Here is a 21,041-nt window from a genome sequence, read left to right as displayed (position 1 = left end):
CTTTTGTAGAACACCAACCATGTGGTTAAGAGGCTAGAAAATAATCTCATACCCTCGTTTGTAAGCCTTTATCTAATACTGTCCCACATGGCAAGGACTACTTTTAAGTTAAAACTCATCTAATCTTGCAATGAGATGGCAGGCAATTAAGACTTCTTTTTTTCTCTTTTTTTTTCTTCTTTTTTTGCCTTTCCTCATAATAGAGTAAACATATTTGGGAACTTTGGCCTCACCCACATAACAAGACCAGCAGAGATTTTAGTAAAAAAATCTTCCTGAATATTCTTGGAATTCTGAAACCAGTTCAAATAAATCCCATTCTTTAAAAACTTATATTTTCTCCTCAAATTCAACAACTAAATCTTCAAATGTGTTGACCAAATTGTTACCATAATAAAGATCAAGCAAAATCAGTCGGAACTCGGAAATATTAAATTTTCAGTTTCCTATAGGATGGTAAAAAGCATTTACAAATCTGGATTATGCAGATTCAAATTAAACAACCAGTTCCAAAGAAATTAAAGAATTCCCAAAACAGCAGTAAACAAATGGAAATATTTCCTTTGTATGCATATATCTCAAAATCAATATTTCCGAGAACCTGCCGAGAAGCGTTTACTGTATTTGGCCCTAGGGCCTGACGGAACCACAGATGTACCAGTGCGGGAGAAAAAATTGTTCAATCAATTCATGATCATGTATTGAAAATCACTGTTGTGTACAATTCTGTATAGCACACTAATAACTTCGCCGTAGAAGTGACGAAATTAATCGGATTAACTACCATAGCAATAGATGAGTGCAATTTTGAATATGCATTGAACCAAAGAGCTTTTAAATAGAAATAGAGTCACAATAGATTATATAATCTTTTGTTCGTTTGATGCCGATTAGAAGTTGCGACAGGCTATTCATAAAAGTGGTACCATTGTTTCGAATAAAGGGTTCCGCCATTAAATTGGTCACTGATCCGGCATCATATTAACGCTCTACACAACAGGCGAGTATCAATAAGTGACCACACTACAGTCATGTGTAAGGGCAGTCATGTGTAAAGTGGTACCATTGTACTCATGTATCCCAAATGTGTGCTTGTGTGGGTCTGAAGACTATAAGGAGGCTTTAGCTGTCGATGCAATCATCTTTACCACCCACCTGACGATAGGCGTTTCATTTAAATAAATTGAATGCTCTTGGTGATCGATTACACATTAGAATGTATGAAGGCTGCCATGTCCAGTCCATATATCTATATTACACTACATGTATAATGGTAATCGCTATACGTATACATGTAAGTATAAGTATAGGCCTATAAAGGTTGTCGCCAGCTAACAGCTGGCTATCTAATTCGGAGATCGTCTCTGTTTGCTAAAGAGATTACAGGGTAGGGGGCCTACTAGCATTGGTTTGAATTACTTTGCGGACCTTTTTATGGTGAAAATATAATGTAAGGCCTACTATTTGATTTGTAAGAAAAAGAAAGTATGTTTTGCCGTTTCAACGAATGAAAACGAGTGAGAATTTCAAGAGTTATGGTTTGAAGGAAATATGACATTAAAAGTTATATGCCAGGCCTAAAATTTAAAAAGTTACCACAGCATATCAACAAAAGAAAATTATAGTATCCTTGTTATCAGGCGTTTTTAGATTTACATTTGCAGACCTCCTGGAGACCAACACAGCATGAGATGTGAGTGTATTGATAACAGAATGAAAATCATTTTTATGGATGTTAAAGTCATAGTAAAATAAAAAATTCCCTTTAAAAGGGAAAGCCAGCTTCAATGCTTCAACGAAATATATCCCAGATAATTACGTGGCTGTCTCCCGTTTGTATTAGTCACGAGTTCAACATTCGTGCTGTCAGATATTTATTACTAGGCCTATAGGTATGCCATTTTGTATTCTAATATCATTGCGTCTTCACCTAAAGAGCAATTATTGCGTCAACTTGCAGCACATATCTATCAAAACAGTCTGGAAGCTCTGGGTAAGTACCATTTATAGTTTTAAAACCATTTATACATTCAGTCATTGCAAATTAATTGAAATTATATAAATTAAATGACTATCAAAGTGCAGTAGTATTGTACAATTATAGTTCACAATGTCGACATGGTCGATCCGTCCAGCATGTCCAGTGATGATATATCCGGGATTTTATCATTGGACTCTACCACGTAGATAACAGAGCCGACAGTAATTTTGATAAAACAAAATATATAGTTATATTACTAATTACAGGGCTTTTAAGCTGGTTTAAAAAAAACGGCTAGATCCTGGGAGCCGTGTTTTTTAAAGGGGGCATCGAATCGACCAATTCAAGAACAATAATCAGCAAAGAAAAAAACACACTTTAAGGTGGTACTACACCCCCTGATAAATTTTGTGACTAATTTTGCATTTTTCTTTAAAAATAGCTACACACTAGTAACAAAAGTTATGAATATTATAGGGGCAAGGAATCCAATTACTTCACTCAATTTCAGTGATTCAAGTGGTTCATTATATATGTTAAGAAATGAGGTACATTCTAGCGGTACCTCTTTTCTTATGATAAATAACGTACCGATTGAGTACGTGAGTCACTTGAGTCACTGAAATTCCAGTGTAGTAACTGGATTCCTTCCCCCTATAATATACATAACTTTTGTTACCAGTGTGGTATTATTTTCTGAGAAAAATGCAAGATTAGTCACAAATTTATCAAAGGGTGTAGTACCACATTAACTGACAAAACCGTATAACCCCAACCTGATACAACAATAGTTCGTAGCCGGACTAATGACAAATCGATGTTGAGCGGATGAATTTTCGTTTAATTTTCATCTTTCTTGTTCAGGCTATACAATAATTAATAAACTAGGCCTATACCTTTATTGTTTTCACTGCAGACAGTTTATAGTCATCCAAAGTCAAAGTTCATTTTGATTAGAAACCAATTGTTTATCTTGGATCAATGCATTATGTAATAGGTTAGGATGCATTGTGAGTATATCCAAGCAGTCTATATTATTAAAGGCACATTCAGTGATCCCAGAAAAAGTGTAAAAAAAATTAAATTATGTATAAATGATGTTTAAAAGCGAAGGAGAAGTCATTAAAATTGTCATTAGGTATTTTTGAAATGAACATTTGGCAAAAACGAGGAAAACAGCAGTATTGACAAAGTTGAATTCCCCGATCAAATATCCATTATGTAGCTTATCTGTTTACTGTAGTAGAAATAATATTATTACGATTTCATGTAAAATGTCTTATTTTGTCTTTAATACACGGCTTTCGGCTTAACCACTGGCAAGGTATGTTAGCACATTTGTGACTGGACACTACGAATGGGCCGCAAAGTTGGCAAATTGTATTCTGAGTTACAGTGCGACAAGTATCTCATCAAACACTGTTTAATAATCATATTGCTGAAGAGGATAATAATCTTCTACCTAACAGTTTGACGTCATAAAATGAAATATGGCCGCTTTGAGAGAATGGACTGTAAACACTCCCAATGCACAGAACGTATAGGCCTACTGTTGTTGTTCTCAGTAAAAAACTCTAATCAAGTATTACAAATTTAATGGTTTTAAACATACAGGCTGAGTCAAAAAGAAGTCAACTCATGTTTGAGGGGCTGTAACTTGGGATATGTAAGGTATCTGCTAAAAATGAAAATTCCACTGGAAAGAGTAAATTCTACACGTCTAAATAAAAAAAAGAATTGTTGCAATTGCTCACAGCAAACTCAAGTTATACTCATTTGAATACAACCACCCATTTTTGTAGCTGCACACGGTTTCACTTCCCAAGTACAGTCCCAGAACAACGCCAAATATGGATTAAAAGACCTTTGACCTTGGGTGCACAACATCATGTTATGATCTAATGGGAAACTGTGCACATCAACAAACACCATTTCTATCAAAAAGGCAACGGCCGATATAATTTGAAACCACATAAATTACTAGAGTTGGTTCTTCTCTTGGATTTGGACCAAGCTTTAGAATATCGACTGTTGCGTTTTTAAATAAAACAAACCAGAAATTTATCACCCATTGTAAAAGATATGGCACATGTACCGAATACATGTACATACATTGGCTGACCTTGTGGATTTCCTGGCCCAGCCATGCTAACCACATAAGGAGATTATACGATTAACCTAGTGCAGCTATTGTCATAGCAGGGTATTATTATGTAATACTCCTGATCCATATTTGGCGTTCTCTTGGACTGAAGAAGGGGCCTACCTAGTACCGGGTGTCCCAAAAGTCCCTTAACATTGTGAATTTGCCATAACTTGCGCTGGGTTAATAGTGTTGTTACAAAAATTGCACAGTATGTAGATAATTCTTTTAGAAATGTTATGATACCAAACATGCCTATGTGCTCATGACCCTTTGGCATGAAATTAATGGATATCTACCGTACCGTAAAACCCACTTTTATAAACGCAAAATAAGTCTCGTCATTTGAGACGTGAACACGATATAACGTGTTATCATTTTAAAATCTGTTTTGTTTAATTTGGCTGTGTTTGTTTGATTGTTTGTTTGTTTGTTTTCAATGCGTAATCTTCATTTTCTGTTTTATCTGGGTTTTATATGGAAACTACTTAAGATATTTTCTGAGGATTCGATGAACAGTTGTACGCCTTGGGCTTTTCGCCACCGCTCTTCGTATGACATCAATGTTTGTAGCCGATCTGTTCTTCCGCGTCCTGCCCGAAGTAGATCATGAACAGATCCAGTTGATGGGAATTTCAGCACTAGTTGCTGGATTGTATTTCGGCTGGGTAGTGCATAATTTACATTAAACTGTTCCCTAAACATTGCTTCAGTGAGTTTGTCCGACTTTGTCTCGGCAAAGAACCATACGACCTGAATCCGTTGATCTATAGGAAATTCATCTTCACTTCAACTGTTTTAAAGTAAAGTTTAATATTGTCAATATATCCTAATTATAATCTAAAACAGCGGTCACGCTTACGCTAAGCCATGTAATCCATGAATGTTCATACCTAAATGTAGCGTGCACAGTGAGTGAACCAACTCTATTGTTCAGGGAAGCACATCATTCATGTTCTTGAACAAAGAACACATGAGTTTGCTTTTGTGGGTTTGATACACACATATGTACAGTCGCACAGTAAGGTCAAAGGGTCATCAATAATGCTGTTTTTGGTATCAAAATAATTCTAAAAGATCAATCTATATGAATATGTTCTCCATTTTGGTATGAAGTAGGAAATATTTGAGATATAGCCAATTCACAATGTTAAGTTACTTTTGGGACACGCTGTAGTACCTATTGTATTGATAAGGCGCGATATTCAAATGCAAATAAAGTTCTGTGGCAGGTGTGGTTTCGATCAATAATTCCTCTTTTCAATATCAATTTTACCTCATTGCACTACACTATAATAAAACGGGCCGAATGACAACATGGCACCACAATTTACCGCACGGGAGCGCACGTTTCTGTCGACGACGTATCACGAAACTAAGAGTCCCACTGAAATTCAGCGTCTTTTTCGTCTCCAATTTCCTACAGCTAACCGGGTTTCATGTAAGGGAGCAGTATATAAGAATGTGAACAAGCTCAATGTGCATGGGACACTAAGGAACAGACAGCCGGCAGATTTAGGCAGACCAAGAACTGCTAGATCACAAGTGAACATTGCTAGAGTTAGACATGCGTTACAGCGAGACCAAAGATCAGCTCAATCCTTTACCCAACATTCCCCATCAAGCTTCTGCCGGGTCGTTCGTAAAACCTTGAATTGGTATCCCTACAAACTATAGTACCGTCATGGACTTGTTGAATATTAATTAAAAGCAATTAATGTTGTCTTTTCAACAATAAATCCTGTTAGCACTTTGCTAATTTGTCGAAATTGAAATGGATGAAAATCAATCAGCCGTGTGCAGTAGGGCGGGTCATAAATAGGGAAGGTTTTTATTTCAAATCGGCCATGGCCAAAAGGTGTTCCACTTGACCCCACTTGAACAAATATGCACTTTAAAAAATAATTGAAGTGGGTCTTCAGACCCCACCACCGCCCTTATTCCCCTATATACTGAAATACGCACATTTTGTCAGATATTCAAAGAACAGATACATAATGAGAGGACATGTTGCTTCAAAACGTACATTTTATCCAACTAGAAGCACTTTTCAAACACAAATTAATCATCTACTGTAGAAAATAGTCTTTATACAATACTTTTCTCTGAATTTCATAACACTTTGTATGCTAAGATGTCCAATATTCACCAATATCGCATAAATATTACACATACAAAACTGGGCAACTTCTAATAACATAGCCATGACAAAATTAGGTTGATGTATTATAACCGGACTTACTTAAAAAGGAATTAAATGAATCTGTAGCTGTTTATATGTGACCCATCATGACAAAACCCGTCATACGTCGACACTTTTTAAGATACATCCCAATAAACATATTACATTAAAAAAAGGAATTTTGACGGGAAAATTTTATATTTTCATGGACAAAAAATTTAGCAAATATGACAAATGATATTCCACTCATATTAGCGATTTACTGTTTACCTTCAGGAAATCAAAAGTTTTTTCAACCATTTTTGTGTATATATACCTACCATATATACTGGACCGAGTGTTCTATTTCAATCTTTATTTCATTCAAAATTACAACAAAATAACAGCAAAAACATACACATTTGAATGAGGAGATGCTCAGAAGGCCAAAAAGGCCTGAACAAACACCCCCTTAACCTTAGCCTAAGTTTCCTAATTTATCTAATAAAAAACAATTACATAAATATAAACAATCCCCCACCCTCCTACCCTCTTTCATACATTCATGTAGAACTAAGCAGAAACAAAAAAGATGAATAAAGAACATGTAGAATATAAGTATAAGACAAATTAAGATTTCATAACATATACTCACGTATATCGCACAAGAAAGCTGACATTTTGTGAATATAGTATAAATGCTAAGAGATCAGTTAATTTGAAGCGATTTTTTTAAAAGGGAGAAAAAACAAAAAAAATTAAGAAGTAACTCAAACTAAGAGGTATTAAGTGTACATTTTGTTTTAAAGTTTGTTTTAATTTGTGACCTAAAGAGTTTTACTGATGTAGCCGTTTTGGCTACCTTGTAAATCATCCTTGTATATTTACCTTTCAACACGTTTAATGTCACTGGTGATGAAAATTATTGTCACCTGACACTACACTTGAAAGTCTTTGGTAGACCATTCCAATGGCAAATTTGTCTTTTGCATGGCAATGAGTTACCATTCAGAGCGTTGTTTACTCACTATGATGGGCCTACCACAGGCCCAACCTCATTTGGTGGAAAAATCGGTAGTCAACTCAAAGAGCACATATCTTCCCCATTCTTTCTGATGAAGTAGTTGAAGATCTAAGGTGGGATCAAAAACACTTGTACACGTTTTGTATGGCTGTGATCTCAGGTAACTGGCCAGAAGATCTACTCAATGAACCAGGTGGTCTCAATCATTCACTTTGGCTAACAACTGCAGAACGAATTCTATGCTTGTATATCAGAACACCTGAGCCTTCTGTTGGACTGACAAGAAAGATTAGCAAATATTGTTGTTAAATTCTACGCCCCTACATTGTATGTGGTTCACAATCAAAAGCAATCCTTCTATCACAGATGCACCTAGAAACTTCTTCAAGATGATAAAACTTTTGCGACACTTGACAACCACTGAGCAACATAGCCAAGAAGTCAATGCAAAGAAATGCCTTTTCTGCTCACCCAGAAAACCTCCTCCTTGCAATGGCAGCTGACAGCACTGACTCAAATCATTCGTGAAGAGGCTGTTAAATGGATACTTTCTGCACGGAAACACGTGGTCAATGTTGCAGAGCATTTTGACGGCACAGGTGAAGATGTACAAGACGAGCTTGCCAATGTAGAAGTAGAGGGATATAGTGATGATGAAGCAGAAGGCTTCACGTTTCCTGATGAAGACTACCCAACAGATGAGACAGTATGCTTTTTCAAAGTCCCTCAGATCAAGTTTGGAGCATCGGCTTGTAAACAGCAAAATGATAGATTAGCGCAAAGAGCCTGTCACCTAACTGATGAGCAGGTTAAAGATATAGTAAATGTCCCACTAAATGTACCCAAATATCCATGCCACACACAATCAGTGGAAAGAGCGATGAAGTTGGTGTCTGAAGCCAGTGAGAAGGTATATGGGCAGAAGGCAATGGATGGTTACATTCGTCAAATCTGCCGATCACGTGCCTTAATGCCAGTATTTGAATCAAAGAAAGACTTTCAAGTGTAGTGTCAGGTGACAATAATTTGCATCACCAGTGACATTAAATGTGTTGAAAGGTAAATATACAAGGATGATTTATAAGGTCCAGTATATATACACAAAAATGGTTGAAAAGACTTTTGATTTCCTGAAGGTAAACAGTAAACCGCTAATATGAGCATGATGATGTTTATTGGGATGTATCTTCAAAAGTGGCGACGTATGACAGGTTTTGTCATGATGGGTCACATAATCATAAACAGCTACAGATTCATTTAATTCCTTTTTTAACAAGTCCTGTAATAATACAGCAACCTAATTTTGTTATGGCTATGTTATTAGAAGTTACCAGTTTTGTATGTGTAATATTTATGTGATATTGGTGAATATTGGACATCTTAGCATACAAAGTGTTATAAAATTCAGAGAAAAGTATTGTATAAAGACTATTTTCTTTGAAAAGTGCTTCTGGGTGGATAAATGTACGTTTTGAAGCAACATATCCTCTCATTATGTATCTGTTCTTTGAATGTCTGACAAAATGTGCATATTTCAGTATAATAGGGGAATAAGGGTGGTGGTGGGGTCTGAAGACCCACTTCAATTATTTTTAAAGTGCATATTTGTTCAAGTGGGGTCAAGTGGAACACCTTTTGGCCATGGCCGATTTGAAATAAAAGCCTTCCCTATTTGGGTAGTTGTATTAAAATTAGTATAACTTTAGTTTGCTGTAAGCAATTGCAACAATTCTTGTTTTTATTTAGACGTGTAGAATTTGCTCTTTCCAGTGGTATTTTTGTTTTTAGCAGATTCCTTGCCGATCTCGAGTTACAGCCCCTCAAACATGAGTTTACTTCTTTTTGACTCAGCCTGTATGGATAAAACCAGCCGCTTCTTTATTATATTAGTAAATTATGATATTACAATGCATATGTATATCAACATTATGAGAAATATTTGGACTAAAAAATGAAAACAATATTTTGAGCTTAGAATTTCAGCGTGATCAATATTGTATTTATTATACAAATAAACAATTTCAATGGGCCAGTAGCTAACCTTTTGTTGACCATTGAAGGTCGCTCATTATACATGAATGAAAATGAAAAGAGCTCAAGGCTCATGCGTTATCGTGAACATAGGAGAACGACGGGTAATCCCACTCTTGATATTGGTATGGTTTATTATATCTTACGTTGTTATAATGTGTAGTAATAGGCTTAAATGAAAAGGTGTTCGGGATTACCCCACTCTCCCCTATAGTGCCCGCTTCATTTACTTACGTCATTCAACCCGCTGCCTTGAAAATTAATTTCGCTTCGAACGGGGGGAAGGACCCGTACGAGCCCGAATTTTACCAACACAGTTTCTCTTTTTTCAGGAGAAATACGCATAAAAATTGCAACGAGTGTCAACTTGTAATGTAATAATTATTCTCTTCGAATGGATTCAAACTTGTTTTTGCAATAGATATGCCCTTTAAACATAAATATTTAAACCCCGCTCAGGCCCGTACTCACTACTCAGGAATTGTTTGGGAGGGGTGCGTAATTTTAAAAATCTGGGTCAAGAATCGCTTGCATGCAAAAAAATTGACTTACCCCCCCCCCCCCATGTTGGTACTTTTAATATTTCGGTATGATGAGACCCATTACAGCTATCCACCGATACCACAGAGAATAACACAGGGGGTTTACCCCCTCAGGGTTTACAGGGGGTTTACCAAAGAGGTTTACCCCCTCCAAAATTTGTCAAGCGTGTAATACAGAGGTAACCCTTAAACTTGAGTGGAAACGGACGTCTTTGAGCTCTTCGAACTTCCAACAACATTGGAACAGAAGCAACATCATTCTAAAATGCCATTAATTATCTCCGAAATGAAACAAAGGAAAGTAATAATGAATGGGGAAGTTTAACAACTAGGATTATTATTGTATATTAGCTTTCATATACTTTTCGAATTTTTGAATTTTGAAAATTGAATGACTTCGTTCTTGAATGATGGCAGTTCATTTTGAATCCTACACGGAATCAGTCATTGACTCTGTACCTGAATTATCAAGCACTGTGTGTAATGAGGTATGGCTAGGCTCACTATACATTCTTTTTGCTGAACCTTGAAATGGTATCAGCCTATAAGAGTGAATGTTACTAGCTTACTTACTAGCTTACTTACTAGCTTACTTACTAGCTTACTAGCTTACTGACTAACCATTTGGTCTGAAATGGACATATCTCTAAATGCCACGAAGGTATGACCCCATGGGTGGTGTCATATGAAAGAGGAAAACATAAAGAATATAATAAAACTATTTCCAAACGTCAGAGGTCATCCTGGGGTCACAGGGGTCAAAAAAGGGCATTTTAACCGAAAATGCTCCGATTGAGCTTAAATTTAAATGCAATGATCCTTATGACATTTTAAACATGTTTAAAACATTAAAAAAATTATTTAAGGTCATTAAGGAGTCATAAAGGGGTCAAAGGTCAAGGTTTTCAAAATGCTCCAATTGAGCTGAAATTTAAATGCAATGATCCTTATGACATTGTAAACATTTAAAAATATTTTAAAATTCATTTAAGGTCATTAAGGGGTCATAAAGGGGTCAAAGGTCAAGTGTTTCGAAATGCTCCAATTGAGCTGAAATTTATATGCAATGATCTTTATGACATTCTAAACATTTTAAAAACATTTTAAGATTCATTTAAGGTCACTAAGGGGTCATAAATGGGTCAAAGGTCAAGCTTTCCAAAATGCTCCGATTGAGCTGAAATTTAAACGCAATGATCGTTATGACATTCTTAACATGTTTAAAATATTTTAAAATTCATTTTAGGTCATTAAGGGCAATAGAGGTGTCAAATGTCAAGTTTCAAAATGCTTCAATTGAGCTGAAATTTAAATGCAATGATGACAGTGGTATAGGCCTACCACAATATACTGCCAAAGCCACATGGTTCAGCTATGGTGCGGTTATCGCTCTAGTTTTTTTACACATGGACATGGTGGAATAGGTGCGATTTTCAAATTGTCATAATTCAAGAGCAGAGAGGTCAGTTTTCGAAATTCAAACTACTAGTATGTGGTGGCTGCTTTATTCCTCAATAACGACGTTACAGTTCTGTAAGAGACGTCTTGTACAATGCATGTACGCAGAAAAAGTATCGAATTTAACAGAAGCCTGCACAATGATCTTCAAATATTTCTCCTTGCACAATTACCCCGCATTTCTGCTAAAGTTACCCGAAGCCGAATATAACTCAGCTTTATCTGTAACAAATCGATATGCATATTTTTACTCCAGATATGTGATAGTTGAGCTAGATACCAGTCTGCAGAGCCAACATGGACGTTGTAATTGGTCATTGTTGGCGATGTGAGAATGCCATCGCACGAGAAGTGAATTGTCGTCAATGTGGTGTAGCCAAGTATTGTTCAGATACATGTTGTCGTCGAGATCAATACAGGCATCAGCCAGAGTGTGAGGAATGGAGACCAAAACGATGCAGTAATCCAACATGTACCAGCGATTCTCGTCAGGCATTGAAAGAGGTAAGAGACGCATCAATCTTTGTATAACTGATATGCTGTGTAAGTATTATGCTCCTTTTCTTATGTTGATGATCACGAAGAACGTAAAAAAATGGAAGATAAAACAAATCAGAAAATATCTTCCCAATATGCGATTAATGAATCATCAATTTGAAGGCCACACTGAAATGTAGTTTTCAAGAAAGATTCATACATTTTTGGATGTTGAATATCCTTTGATTATATTCTGATATTTATTATTCTTTATCTCTTGCAGTGTTCCTCTTGCAACGAAGCTTCATACTGCGGTAAAGTTTGCCAAAAGACACACTGGAAAGACCACAAACACAAGTGTCGGGAACGCACCCAAGAAGTACGCACCAAAGGTGCAGCCCTACAGAGCTATTTTCAACAGCGGCGTGGTACTCCTTTAGGTGTTCCATATTACTTCGGTAATACCCTAGCAGTCGACATGCTTAACGTTCAGGCAAATGAGTGCAGTAGTAAGCAGGAACCAGATGACAAAGATCCTCTGAAAAGCGACTACTTCATTTTATCAGCCGGTTGTGGTAATTTACGAAATTGGATCCATACGGTAGCGTCTCTACCAGCAGAGTTTTCAGGCAAGCTGCACACCTTTCTCAATGATTTTGATCCATTTGTGCAAGCCCGAAACGTGTTGCAACTCTACATGATGGTCATACACCAAGATGAAGCTGATATAGCCACAAGTATCACCAATATCTGGTACTCGCTTAAACTATCTGCAAAGGACTACAACTTACTTGTGAATTGTCTTACGGCACTTCAAGATCTTACAGTCTCTAGTTTGATTGAGATAACCGGAGGCATCATACGGCTAACAGAGGCAGATATGGCTCCCATGCGAGAGGTATGGCAATCATGGCTCAGTCTAGAATGCCGCAAAGGTCATCCCAACTACATTGATCTTCACAAACAAAGGCAGGAAGGGTTTAGAAACTCGCCAGATGCAGCTCAAGGTATCGTTGTGTACAAGAAAGAGCTTCCAGATGAGTTTGTGCAATCGTATGACGATTATCTTGCAACTGGAAACTTCCAGCCACTTGGATCAAAACGTGATGATCTTCAATACGACAATCCAACGTTGACTGGCTACAAATTTCCGCCCCTTGGAGGGATCGATATTAGCGAAATACAGAGGATTCTCGCATCGCCGAAGAAGTTAGAGTTTGTATATTGCATTGTAGAGGATATGACTCCATTTGGTTCATGGGATTATCTGAAAGTGAAGAAGAACCACTACCACAGATCAATGATAGTTATGTTCCATGGATACATCGCGGATCAGATACAGCAAGCGTTGAGATGCTTAAAAGCTGATCTTCTTACCGTTTCCTTCATCGTATGGAATTGCCTCGAGCTACCTGTAAGACTCAATCCTGAATTATGCAAAGTTGATCGCATCTTCACGTCCAACATGGCGGACTACGCGGGAACACAGCCGTTGCTCAAAGTCATGACGCCTTACCTGAATCACGCAAATAAATGCTCGGTGATTGTCACTCAGTACTGGAACTGGTATGGTATGTTTCCAGATGCGAGGATAACCGGCCCTGAATCTTCAGGCGAAGGTCGCCGTGAAGTCATCTTCAATTGTGCCCTTGCAGCCGTCAAAGACATCAACGTCGACGCAAAGGAAGCACCTTTGAACATCTTTGAAGCAATGACACGAGGGTCGTGTTTCTTTCAAGAGTATTTCAATTACATGATTTATTTCGTCCGTTATTTGAGAGCAGAGTACGTAGCATTCAACGAACCTCTTGATGACGTCAGCGGTGAGTTACGAAATGTTGTTAACATGCAGAACGCACTTGAGCATTTAGGATTAGGACGAGACGTAGCCTGTATTCCAAAAGCGGCACCAGTGGGTGCCTCAACCACCGTCAAGGCAGCGCCACCACCACCCTTTCAGGAGGTGAAACACAGAGAAGGATTGATATTACGTGATTTCAGACGTGGGGAACTGAACAAAGTCGTCCCTTTTCGGTACCGACGAAATGTACGGCGAGTAAATTTACTTCGTGGTATGGATCGGATGTTGGAATGGTACATCCCATGACATTTTATGATCTTTCATCAATAAGCATGTTAAGAATTATGAGTTAATCTATAAGTTATGCGTATTAGCGAATTTTATACCCTTTATATGCCCTTTATATACACTACGCAAAAAAAGTTTCTATATGGTTAGGAAATTTACCCACTATTAAAATCTAGCGACTAATTTTTGCGGGTGATTGCATAGAGCAATTCCCGGAGAGGGCTCAACTCATTAGCATGAGGCGCATTGATATGTAAATAGCGTATTGTTATTCAAATTTGTGCCCTGGCGTATTGCGGGCGGTAGTCATGTTATGCAGACGGGGCCTGCATCCATGCCAAATTGATAAGTGAAAACGTATAATCACCGTTCTTTATTAACTATAAGCTGGTATATTTCGTATACCGTTTCGTTATAAAAGAAAGGCATATTAATGTATCAAGTGTAGGCTATACACTTTGAGATTTACATGCCTTTGAAGTGCGGAGCTCCAGCGACTGAAACTACAGCTAAAGCCAGTTGGTGGCAACGCGTGGCTGCACCCGGCTGCATCATAGAATCCTATCCCAATAATATGGAATTTTATCGAATACATTAGAAGCAAACACGGTTCGTCTGCATTTAAAAGACATGTTAATTCACAATGATATATAATTGAGTGTACACAGTGTCATCCAGCTATGTCAAAGCAACAATGGATCTTAAAATGTTCAAGGACATTAATTTATTCGATTTCCGGAATACGCAGACTGTGACCAATCAGAAGTTGGTTCATTTTGGTGTTGTGTATGCATAGCTGAAATGGCACTATGATGTGAAATTCTTTACATACATTTAAAAATACTTATTCACTCCGGAAGCCAAGTACAAATATGTCTGATAATTGCAGATTGATAATTATTATCACGCAAGGAAACGAATAGAAACACACATTCAAAATGGCGCCAAAATGGAAGGTCAGATGTGATGTCAAATATTTTCTATACTTCAAATTCTACATGTATTTCATACCTTACACCTGTCACGCATTTTCTTCGCATTACTGACAGCAAGTCCTTATTTCGACACTACTATTGCAAACAGTCATTTCCAAATTAATTTAGTAGACTTTCTTTGAAAAACATATCACGATGCCTGATGGGAAATGCCTGTCCGCCATTTCATTAAATCGGATTGTTTTCGAGTGTTTTGTGCCCAGATGTATTGGGGGCGCGCTATACTCTCATTGAACAGACAAAGTTCGTAAAACTAACGGCGTCAGTATTCGCCAACTTGATCATGGGGTCGAATATGAATTATTCATAATGGTTCATAACGGATCGATAACTGGCCTCATTTTCTAGATAGCAAACCAACGGGATTTGTCATTCGTTTGCGTGCTTGATAGAACAACCGTGAATTTAGTGTCACCCCCTTGGTGATTGTCTTGTGCATTTTGACACCCCAATCACTACCCTACGATACTCCTGAGAAAAGATATGAATGTTTAAGTAACACGAGGTCGAAAAATAAAAATTGCCTAAAAGGCCTATTCAAGTTTTCAGCATAAAAGAACACACACAAAAAAAACATGCAGATAACATTTTTTGTTTACTTGCTGAGCACATTTCAGGCATCATACTGCAGCGGCTTCCAACTTCACTTGAGATTAATCTCTTTTCTTTCAGTACTTTGTGTGTCCAGCGTTGGTTTCCCTTACAGCAGCCACGCGGCGTCTCATGCTTCTAATGAGGCGTCGAATGTTACCTTGCTCAATCACGTTCCACTCATTGATAACGATGCGACGCAATCCCACCAGAGTTGTATCTGCCTTTATCTTCTTTTTGACTCGTCTCTTAAGCTGATCCCAAAGGTTCTCCAAGGGGTTAAGATCAGGGCTTCTGGCTTGGGAAGATATTGAACATACAGTATTTTCCAAACTGCTGTAATCATGACCTGTTTTGAATCCCTTTCCAAACCTCAAAACGTAAATATCTTAGTACCCACTCACCTTTGTTTTTGATCATTCATCTGCACAATAAGCAAAGGATTATCCAACATGCATCAAGGAAAATGCTTTAAATTCAAATTGAAAAGGCGGGAATAATGAAACCGTCTTCGATCAGTGAATCAGCTCTAAAACCATTGAATAGGCTTCTTTGCAATTTAAATTTTCGACCTTATGTTACTTAAACATTCATATCTTTTCTCATGAGTGTCGTAGGGTAGTGATTGAGGTGTCAAAATACGCAGGAAAATCACCCGCATGCGATTATTTAGCAAACGTACAAAAGTAGTTGCTAGATTTTAACAGTGGGTAAATTTCCTAACCATAAAGAAACTTTTTTTGCGTAGTTTACTAAAGAGTAGCCGACCCGACATTTAAACGTTTTCTGAAAACCTTTTCACACCTTTTGCGAATGATGTCCAAAACGTTTTGTATTTGCTGGTTAGTAAATTCAGATTTTATTATACTCACCAAACTATTCCTGTATAAAATAAGTAGACGCATCTTTTTATGGGTTGATTTTATGATCTGAATTTGTCTATTTCTGTTTAACAGGATCCAAACTGAAAAATCCCTTACAGCACCACAAGAGCAGTTCTTCTGGGGTGAACAAAACCTGCCTGGTTATCAAATTAATCAGTAATAAGGTTATCTCTGAATTTGACAGGTGCTAATTTATGTTTTAATCTTTTTGCATCAATTAGCACTTGTCAAATTCAGAGCCCTGTTATTGATTAATTTGATAACAGGCAGGTTTGGTTCATCCTCACAAGAACTGCTCTGGCGGTGCTTAATCTTTAAGAGCTTTTAAGCATGTTAAGCAAACACAATGCTAGTACAGAATCAACATTTTTCCAAATTTTCCTATAAGTATAATGATTATAAAAACCGTTTTGATTAATGATGATTTGTAAATAATTTGAATGACATTTATAGCCTAAGATCAATCAATCAATCCATCAATCAATCTAATAATAATAAGATAATACGGTAATTCAAAGATAATATCAAATATAATTTAAATACATTCAACGACATTTATAAACTTTGAAGATGCATAAACATGGCTCATTATGCAGAGAATGTAAACAGTATAATACAGCAAGACAATACAATTAAACTAGTTTGGAAGGTTTTAAGCGAAACCACGAAACTAAGATATGAACAATATCACTGATATGCAGTTTTAGTTATAGAAGAAAGTAAAAGTAGTTCTGTAGGCTTACAGTTCTTTACCCAAACCCAAATGTAGACTAAAATTAAAACTTATCGATCATGTCGATTCAGATTTGGTAGTATTGCTACCTGCTTATAATTTTTTGTACCAAAAAGTCAATCATTTTATTAAACCCTCAATGTATCATATTTTAAAATGAGTTATGGCAATTTTCTCAAACTTTTTTTTCGCTTTTTGTAAATATGTATATGTCTCGACTTACTATACCTAATTAGATTCAGCCAAATTCATTGTGTTTGTGTTTTTAGGACGACAGAATTGCATTCTGGTCTGGCAAACAACATGATGTGCCTTATTCCCGTTCGTGCATGTCCATATAAACTGATATTAGAGATATTGCGATGTTCCAAACGCAGCACGTGGAACGTACGCTTTCACGTACGTTTTTACGGTGTTAAATATTGGTAGTCTCAGTTCCAAACTGGATTGAGCTCATCCGTCATGAAGGAGAACAAGTCGGCTGGAATAAATACTATAAATCTGATCTAATCTAATCTAGGTCGATAGAGGGCATAGTGATTGAAAAATTAACAGTATAAGAGCAGGCTACTGAGACTCTGCCTAATTCAAACAGCCCGCTTTTGATTTTGACTAAAATTTTGACTTAACATGCTGCTTAAACTTAATTGAATTTGTGTGCTCCCCAAATATTATAGTTGCCCAAAAACATATATTTTGGTAGATTAAAGATCACTACATCCATATATCATGACTTTACTTTCAAAAATGAGACTTTTTCGTCCTGGGCGCGTTGCATGAACTTCGACATGAGGTAAAATCAGCATATTTCAACGTAGCATCTGCGTTTTATACTACGTTGGAATCCAAAATGGGAAATCACAATGTCATTTTTTTTAAAGCAAAGTATGACACATATTTCAATGGGAAATCTCTGCGTATGGACATCGCGTATAAATTTAGTCGATTTTCAACACATCGCTGTACCTTTATTATAACGATTTGTTACAAACAAAAAGGACCATAATAGTAATTAAACTTTCCTTCGTATGTTAATGATCATTGACTGTCTTTAACATATTGTGAAATGGACAAATTTTGTGCATTTTCAACGACGTTTATTTCGCACGTGGAAAATCTTTACTGAAAACTGGCTTAATACGTGACCTCGCTTCCATACAGGATAGAGAGTGGTTTTGAATAGATCATCGTTCCGATACCTACGTTTGGAAATCGCAATCTCTCTATAAGCATGATTAGTAACAAACCACTCCCCACTACCAGTTTTGAAGGAGTGGCATGATCTTATGTTTTTCATGTTTCTCTTATCATTCTTGATAGAATATAATAGCGAATATCGAAAGCAAAACACACAGTGATGACAACATGCTGTACTGCCCGTAGGCCTACGTTGAACCATAGACCCGGAAATAGAACGTAGAATTGGGTTTTCCAAACTGCATTTTTGGCTCTTTTTCACACCCATGCTGTACAGATTCCAAAAAAAAGGAAACAAAATATATTTTCCAGTGCAATATGTACATTTTCAAATGGAAGTATAGAGTTTTGAGTTAAAAATGAATAGGAAAAGAAAAAAAATTCTATCCTGCCACTACCGGCAATTGAACCCTGACGGTATACTTACATGTATAATCCTTATTCCTTAAAGCCATATTATAACATTTTCAAACAAAATAGATTAGCATTTCTTTGCCATAAATGTTAGCTTTTACTGTCAGATATATCCCTTTTATTTTTGAGCCGAACAACTACGGCAAAGCAAAGAAAATTGGAATTTACTACCAGCGCACATGTCGCCAATACGTACCACTCGTTCGGTCATGTTGTGGTACGTACGACCCTTTGTTGTGTATATCACCGTCCTGCACGCCGTGTACGTACTGTGTGTTATAACATCGTGTATGCGTTCGACTAATAATTCCATCGTAATAATAAAGCGCCGCCGGCGTTTTATTCAAAATCTCGGATTTTGACAAAACTACAGCACCTTGAGTCTTGATTTTTGCAGGGTATATTGATTTAATAAAGTACAATTTAATTGTGTAAAAAAAGGAATTTTAAAAATTCAGTGAAGGCGTCTTCCTCAGCAAATGTTATAATATGGCTTTAAATATGGGTCCCTGTGATTTTTTTTTGAAAATTACCCTTGGAAACTATGAGTAAGGTTCGGAAACTCGAGCCGCTCTGGTCGGTCCCAGTCGAACTTATGAAAAATAATTCAAGTACCCTTCGCCGGACAAATTTTACGAGAGAGTAGGCCTAAAGAGACTTTTCAAAAAGACTTAAGGGGGTACTACACCCCTGCCCAATTTTGTGCCTATTTTTGCATTTTTCTCAAAAATTATAACGTATTGGTAACAAGTAAGATATGTATATTATAGGGGCAAGGACTACAACTACTGCACTGGAAATTTTATTTCGGCACAGACAACAGTTGTGGAGTTACAGTCAAAAATGAGGAAAACCAGTATTTGATCAATAAATTAAAACTACTTGCCTTGAGTTGCTGAAATTTTCAGTGCAGTAGTTGTAGTCATTGCCCCTATAATATACATATCTTACTTGTCACAAATACGCTATAATTTTTGAGAAAAATGCGAAAATAGGCATAAAATTGGCTAGGGGTGTAGTACCCCCTTAACAAAATACTTTACAGGCCGTGTTAAATTCCATAGGCTTTCCTTATATTTAAGCCTATGTTTAAGGGATCTGGAATGAGCGTTTTGAGTGTTTCGACAGTATTTTTTGTGGGACATGAGAGCATATCAGACATATCGAATAATGCATTCTAAATACGGAGAATGTCTTTCTGATATCAAATAATTTTAATTTTTTGAAATTCACGATATAATACAAATTTTATGACAAATTATTAAAATTTGATATTTTCCACATTTTTGATGTATAACAGTCCTCGAAGTAAATTTTATAAATCTAATGATATATTCTTAAAGTGTAGCTGGGAGGAAAAGCCGACGATGGATTGAAAATTTTGACCTTTCATATTGAAGATATGGCTTTTTTTTTCCCCAAAAAACCTAATTTCTTTGGTGTTTTGGGAAAAAAATCCATATCTTCAATACGAAAGGTCAAAATTTTCAATTGATCGTCGGCTTTTCATCCCACCTACATACACTTAAAGTACATATCATCAGATTTATAAAGTTTACTTCGAGTACTGTTAAATATCAAAAATATCAATTTTAATCATTTGCCATAAAATGTGTATTACATTGCGAATTTCAAAAATCAAAATTATTTGATATCAGAAGGACATTCTTCATATTCAGAATGCAATTCGATATGTCTGATGTGCTCTAATGTCCCACAATAAATACTGTCTAAACGTTCATACCCCTTTCCCTATTTGACTCCTTCACAATTGTAAATTTATTTTGATTGTTCTGAGACTTCCCTTCAAATTGCTCCGCATCAGATGAAATTGCACCACAACTTTCAAAATGGAGTGCAAACTGCAAAAGTGCGCACCAATTGGGTAAAGAAAAACGCTGGCGAAGTTATGTAATAATCCGATTAACTACCATAGCAATAAAAGGTGAAAACAATTTTTGAATATACCGCGCTTCACTGGTACGTTCACACTCTGCATTGAACCATATCATGTTGATCACTCGCACCTGTTAGATTAATACATGGAGCTATTAAAGATGGAGAAGCAATAGATTATGTAACGCATTGTTCACTTGTGCCGATTTGAAATCTGACAAGCTATTCATCGAAAGGTACCTTTTGTTTGGGACAAAGAGCTTCCGCCTTTAAATCGGTAAGCTGGCCCGACAGTGTATTAACGCTTTACCTAGCAGGCTACTGTCAATAAGTGATCAAACGAAAGTCGCGTGAAAGCGCCTATTGGAACGAAAAGTACCTATTGTTACCATAAACCCAAGGGTGTGATTGAGTAGCCGTAAGCA

General features: G+C 36.7%; 1 protein-coding gene across 1 annotated transcript; it reads left to right on the top strand.

Moving 5' to 3' along the window:
• Positions 1 to 11,635: 11,635 nt before the first annotated feature.
• Positions 11,636 to 13,996, top strand: LOC140158301 (uncharacterized). The gene is made up of 2 exons (XM_072181406.1): positions 11,636 to 11,844; positions 12,101 to 13,996. The coding sequence occupies exons 1-2, from the start codon at positions 11,638 to 11,640 to the stop codon at positions 13,922 to 13,924; spliced, it is 2,031 nt and encodes a 676-aa protein (XP_072037507.1). The 5' UTR covers positions 11,636 to 11,637; the 3' UTR covers positions 13,925 to 13,996.
• The last annotated feature ends 7,045 nt before the right edge of the window (positions 13,997 to 21,041 follow it).

This window comes from Amphiura filiformis, chromosome 8 (genome assembly GCF_039555335.1).
Source record: "Amphiura filiformis chromosome 8, Afil_fr2py, whole genome shotgun sequence".
In the NCBI taxonomy this organism is placed as follows: domain Eukaryota; kingdom Metazoa; phylum Echinodermata; class Ophiuroidea; order Amphilepidida; family Amphiuridae; genus Amphiura; species Amphiura filiformis.
The sequence above is the reverse complement of the archived record's forward strand: the minus strand, read 5'-3'. Positions and strand labels throughout refer to the sequence as shown.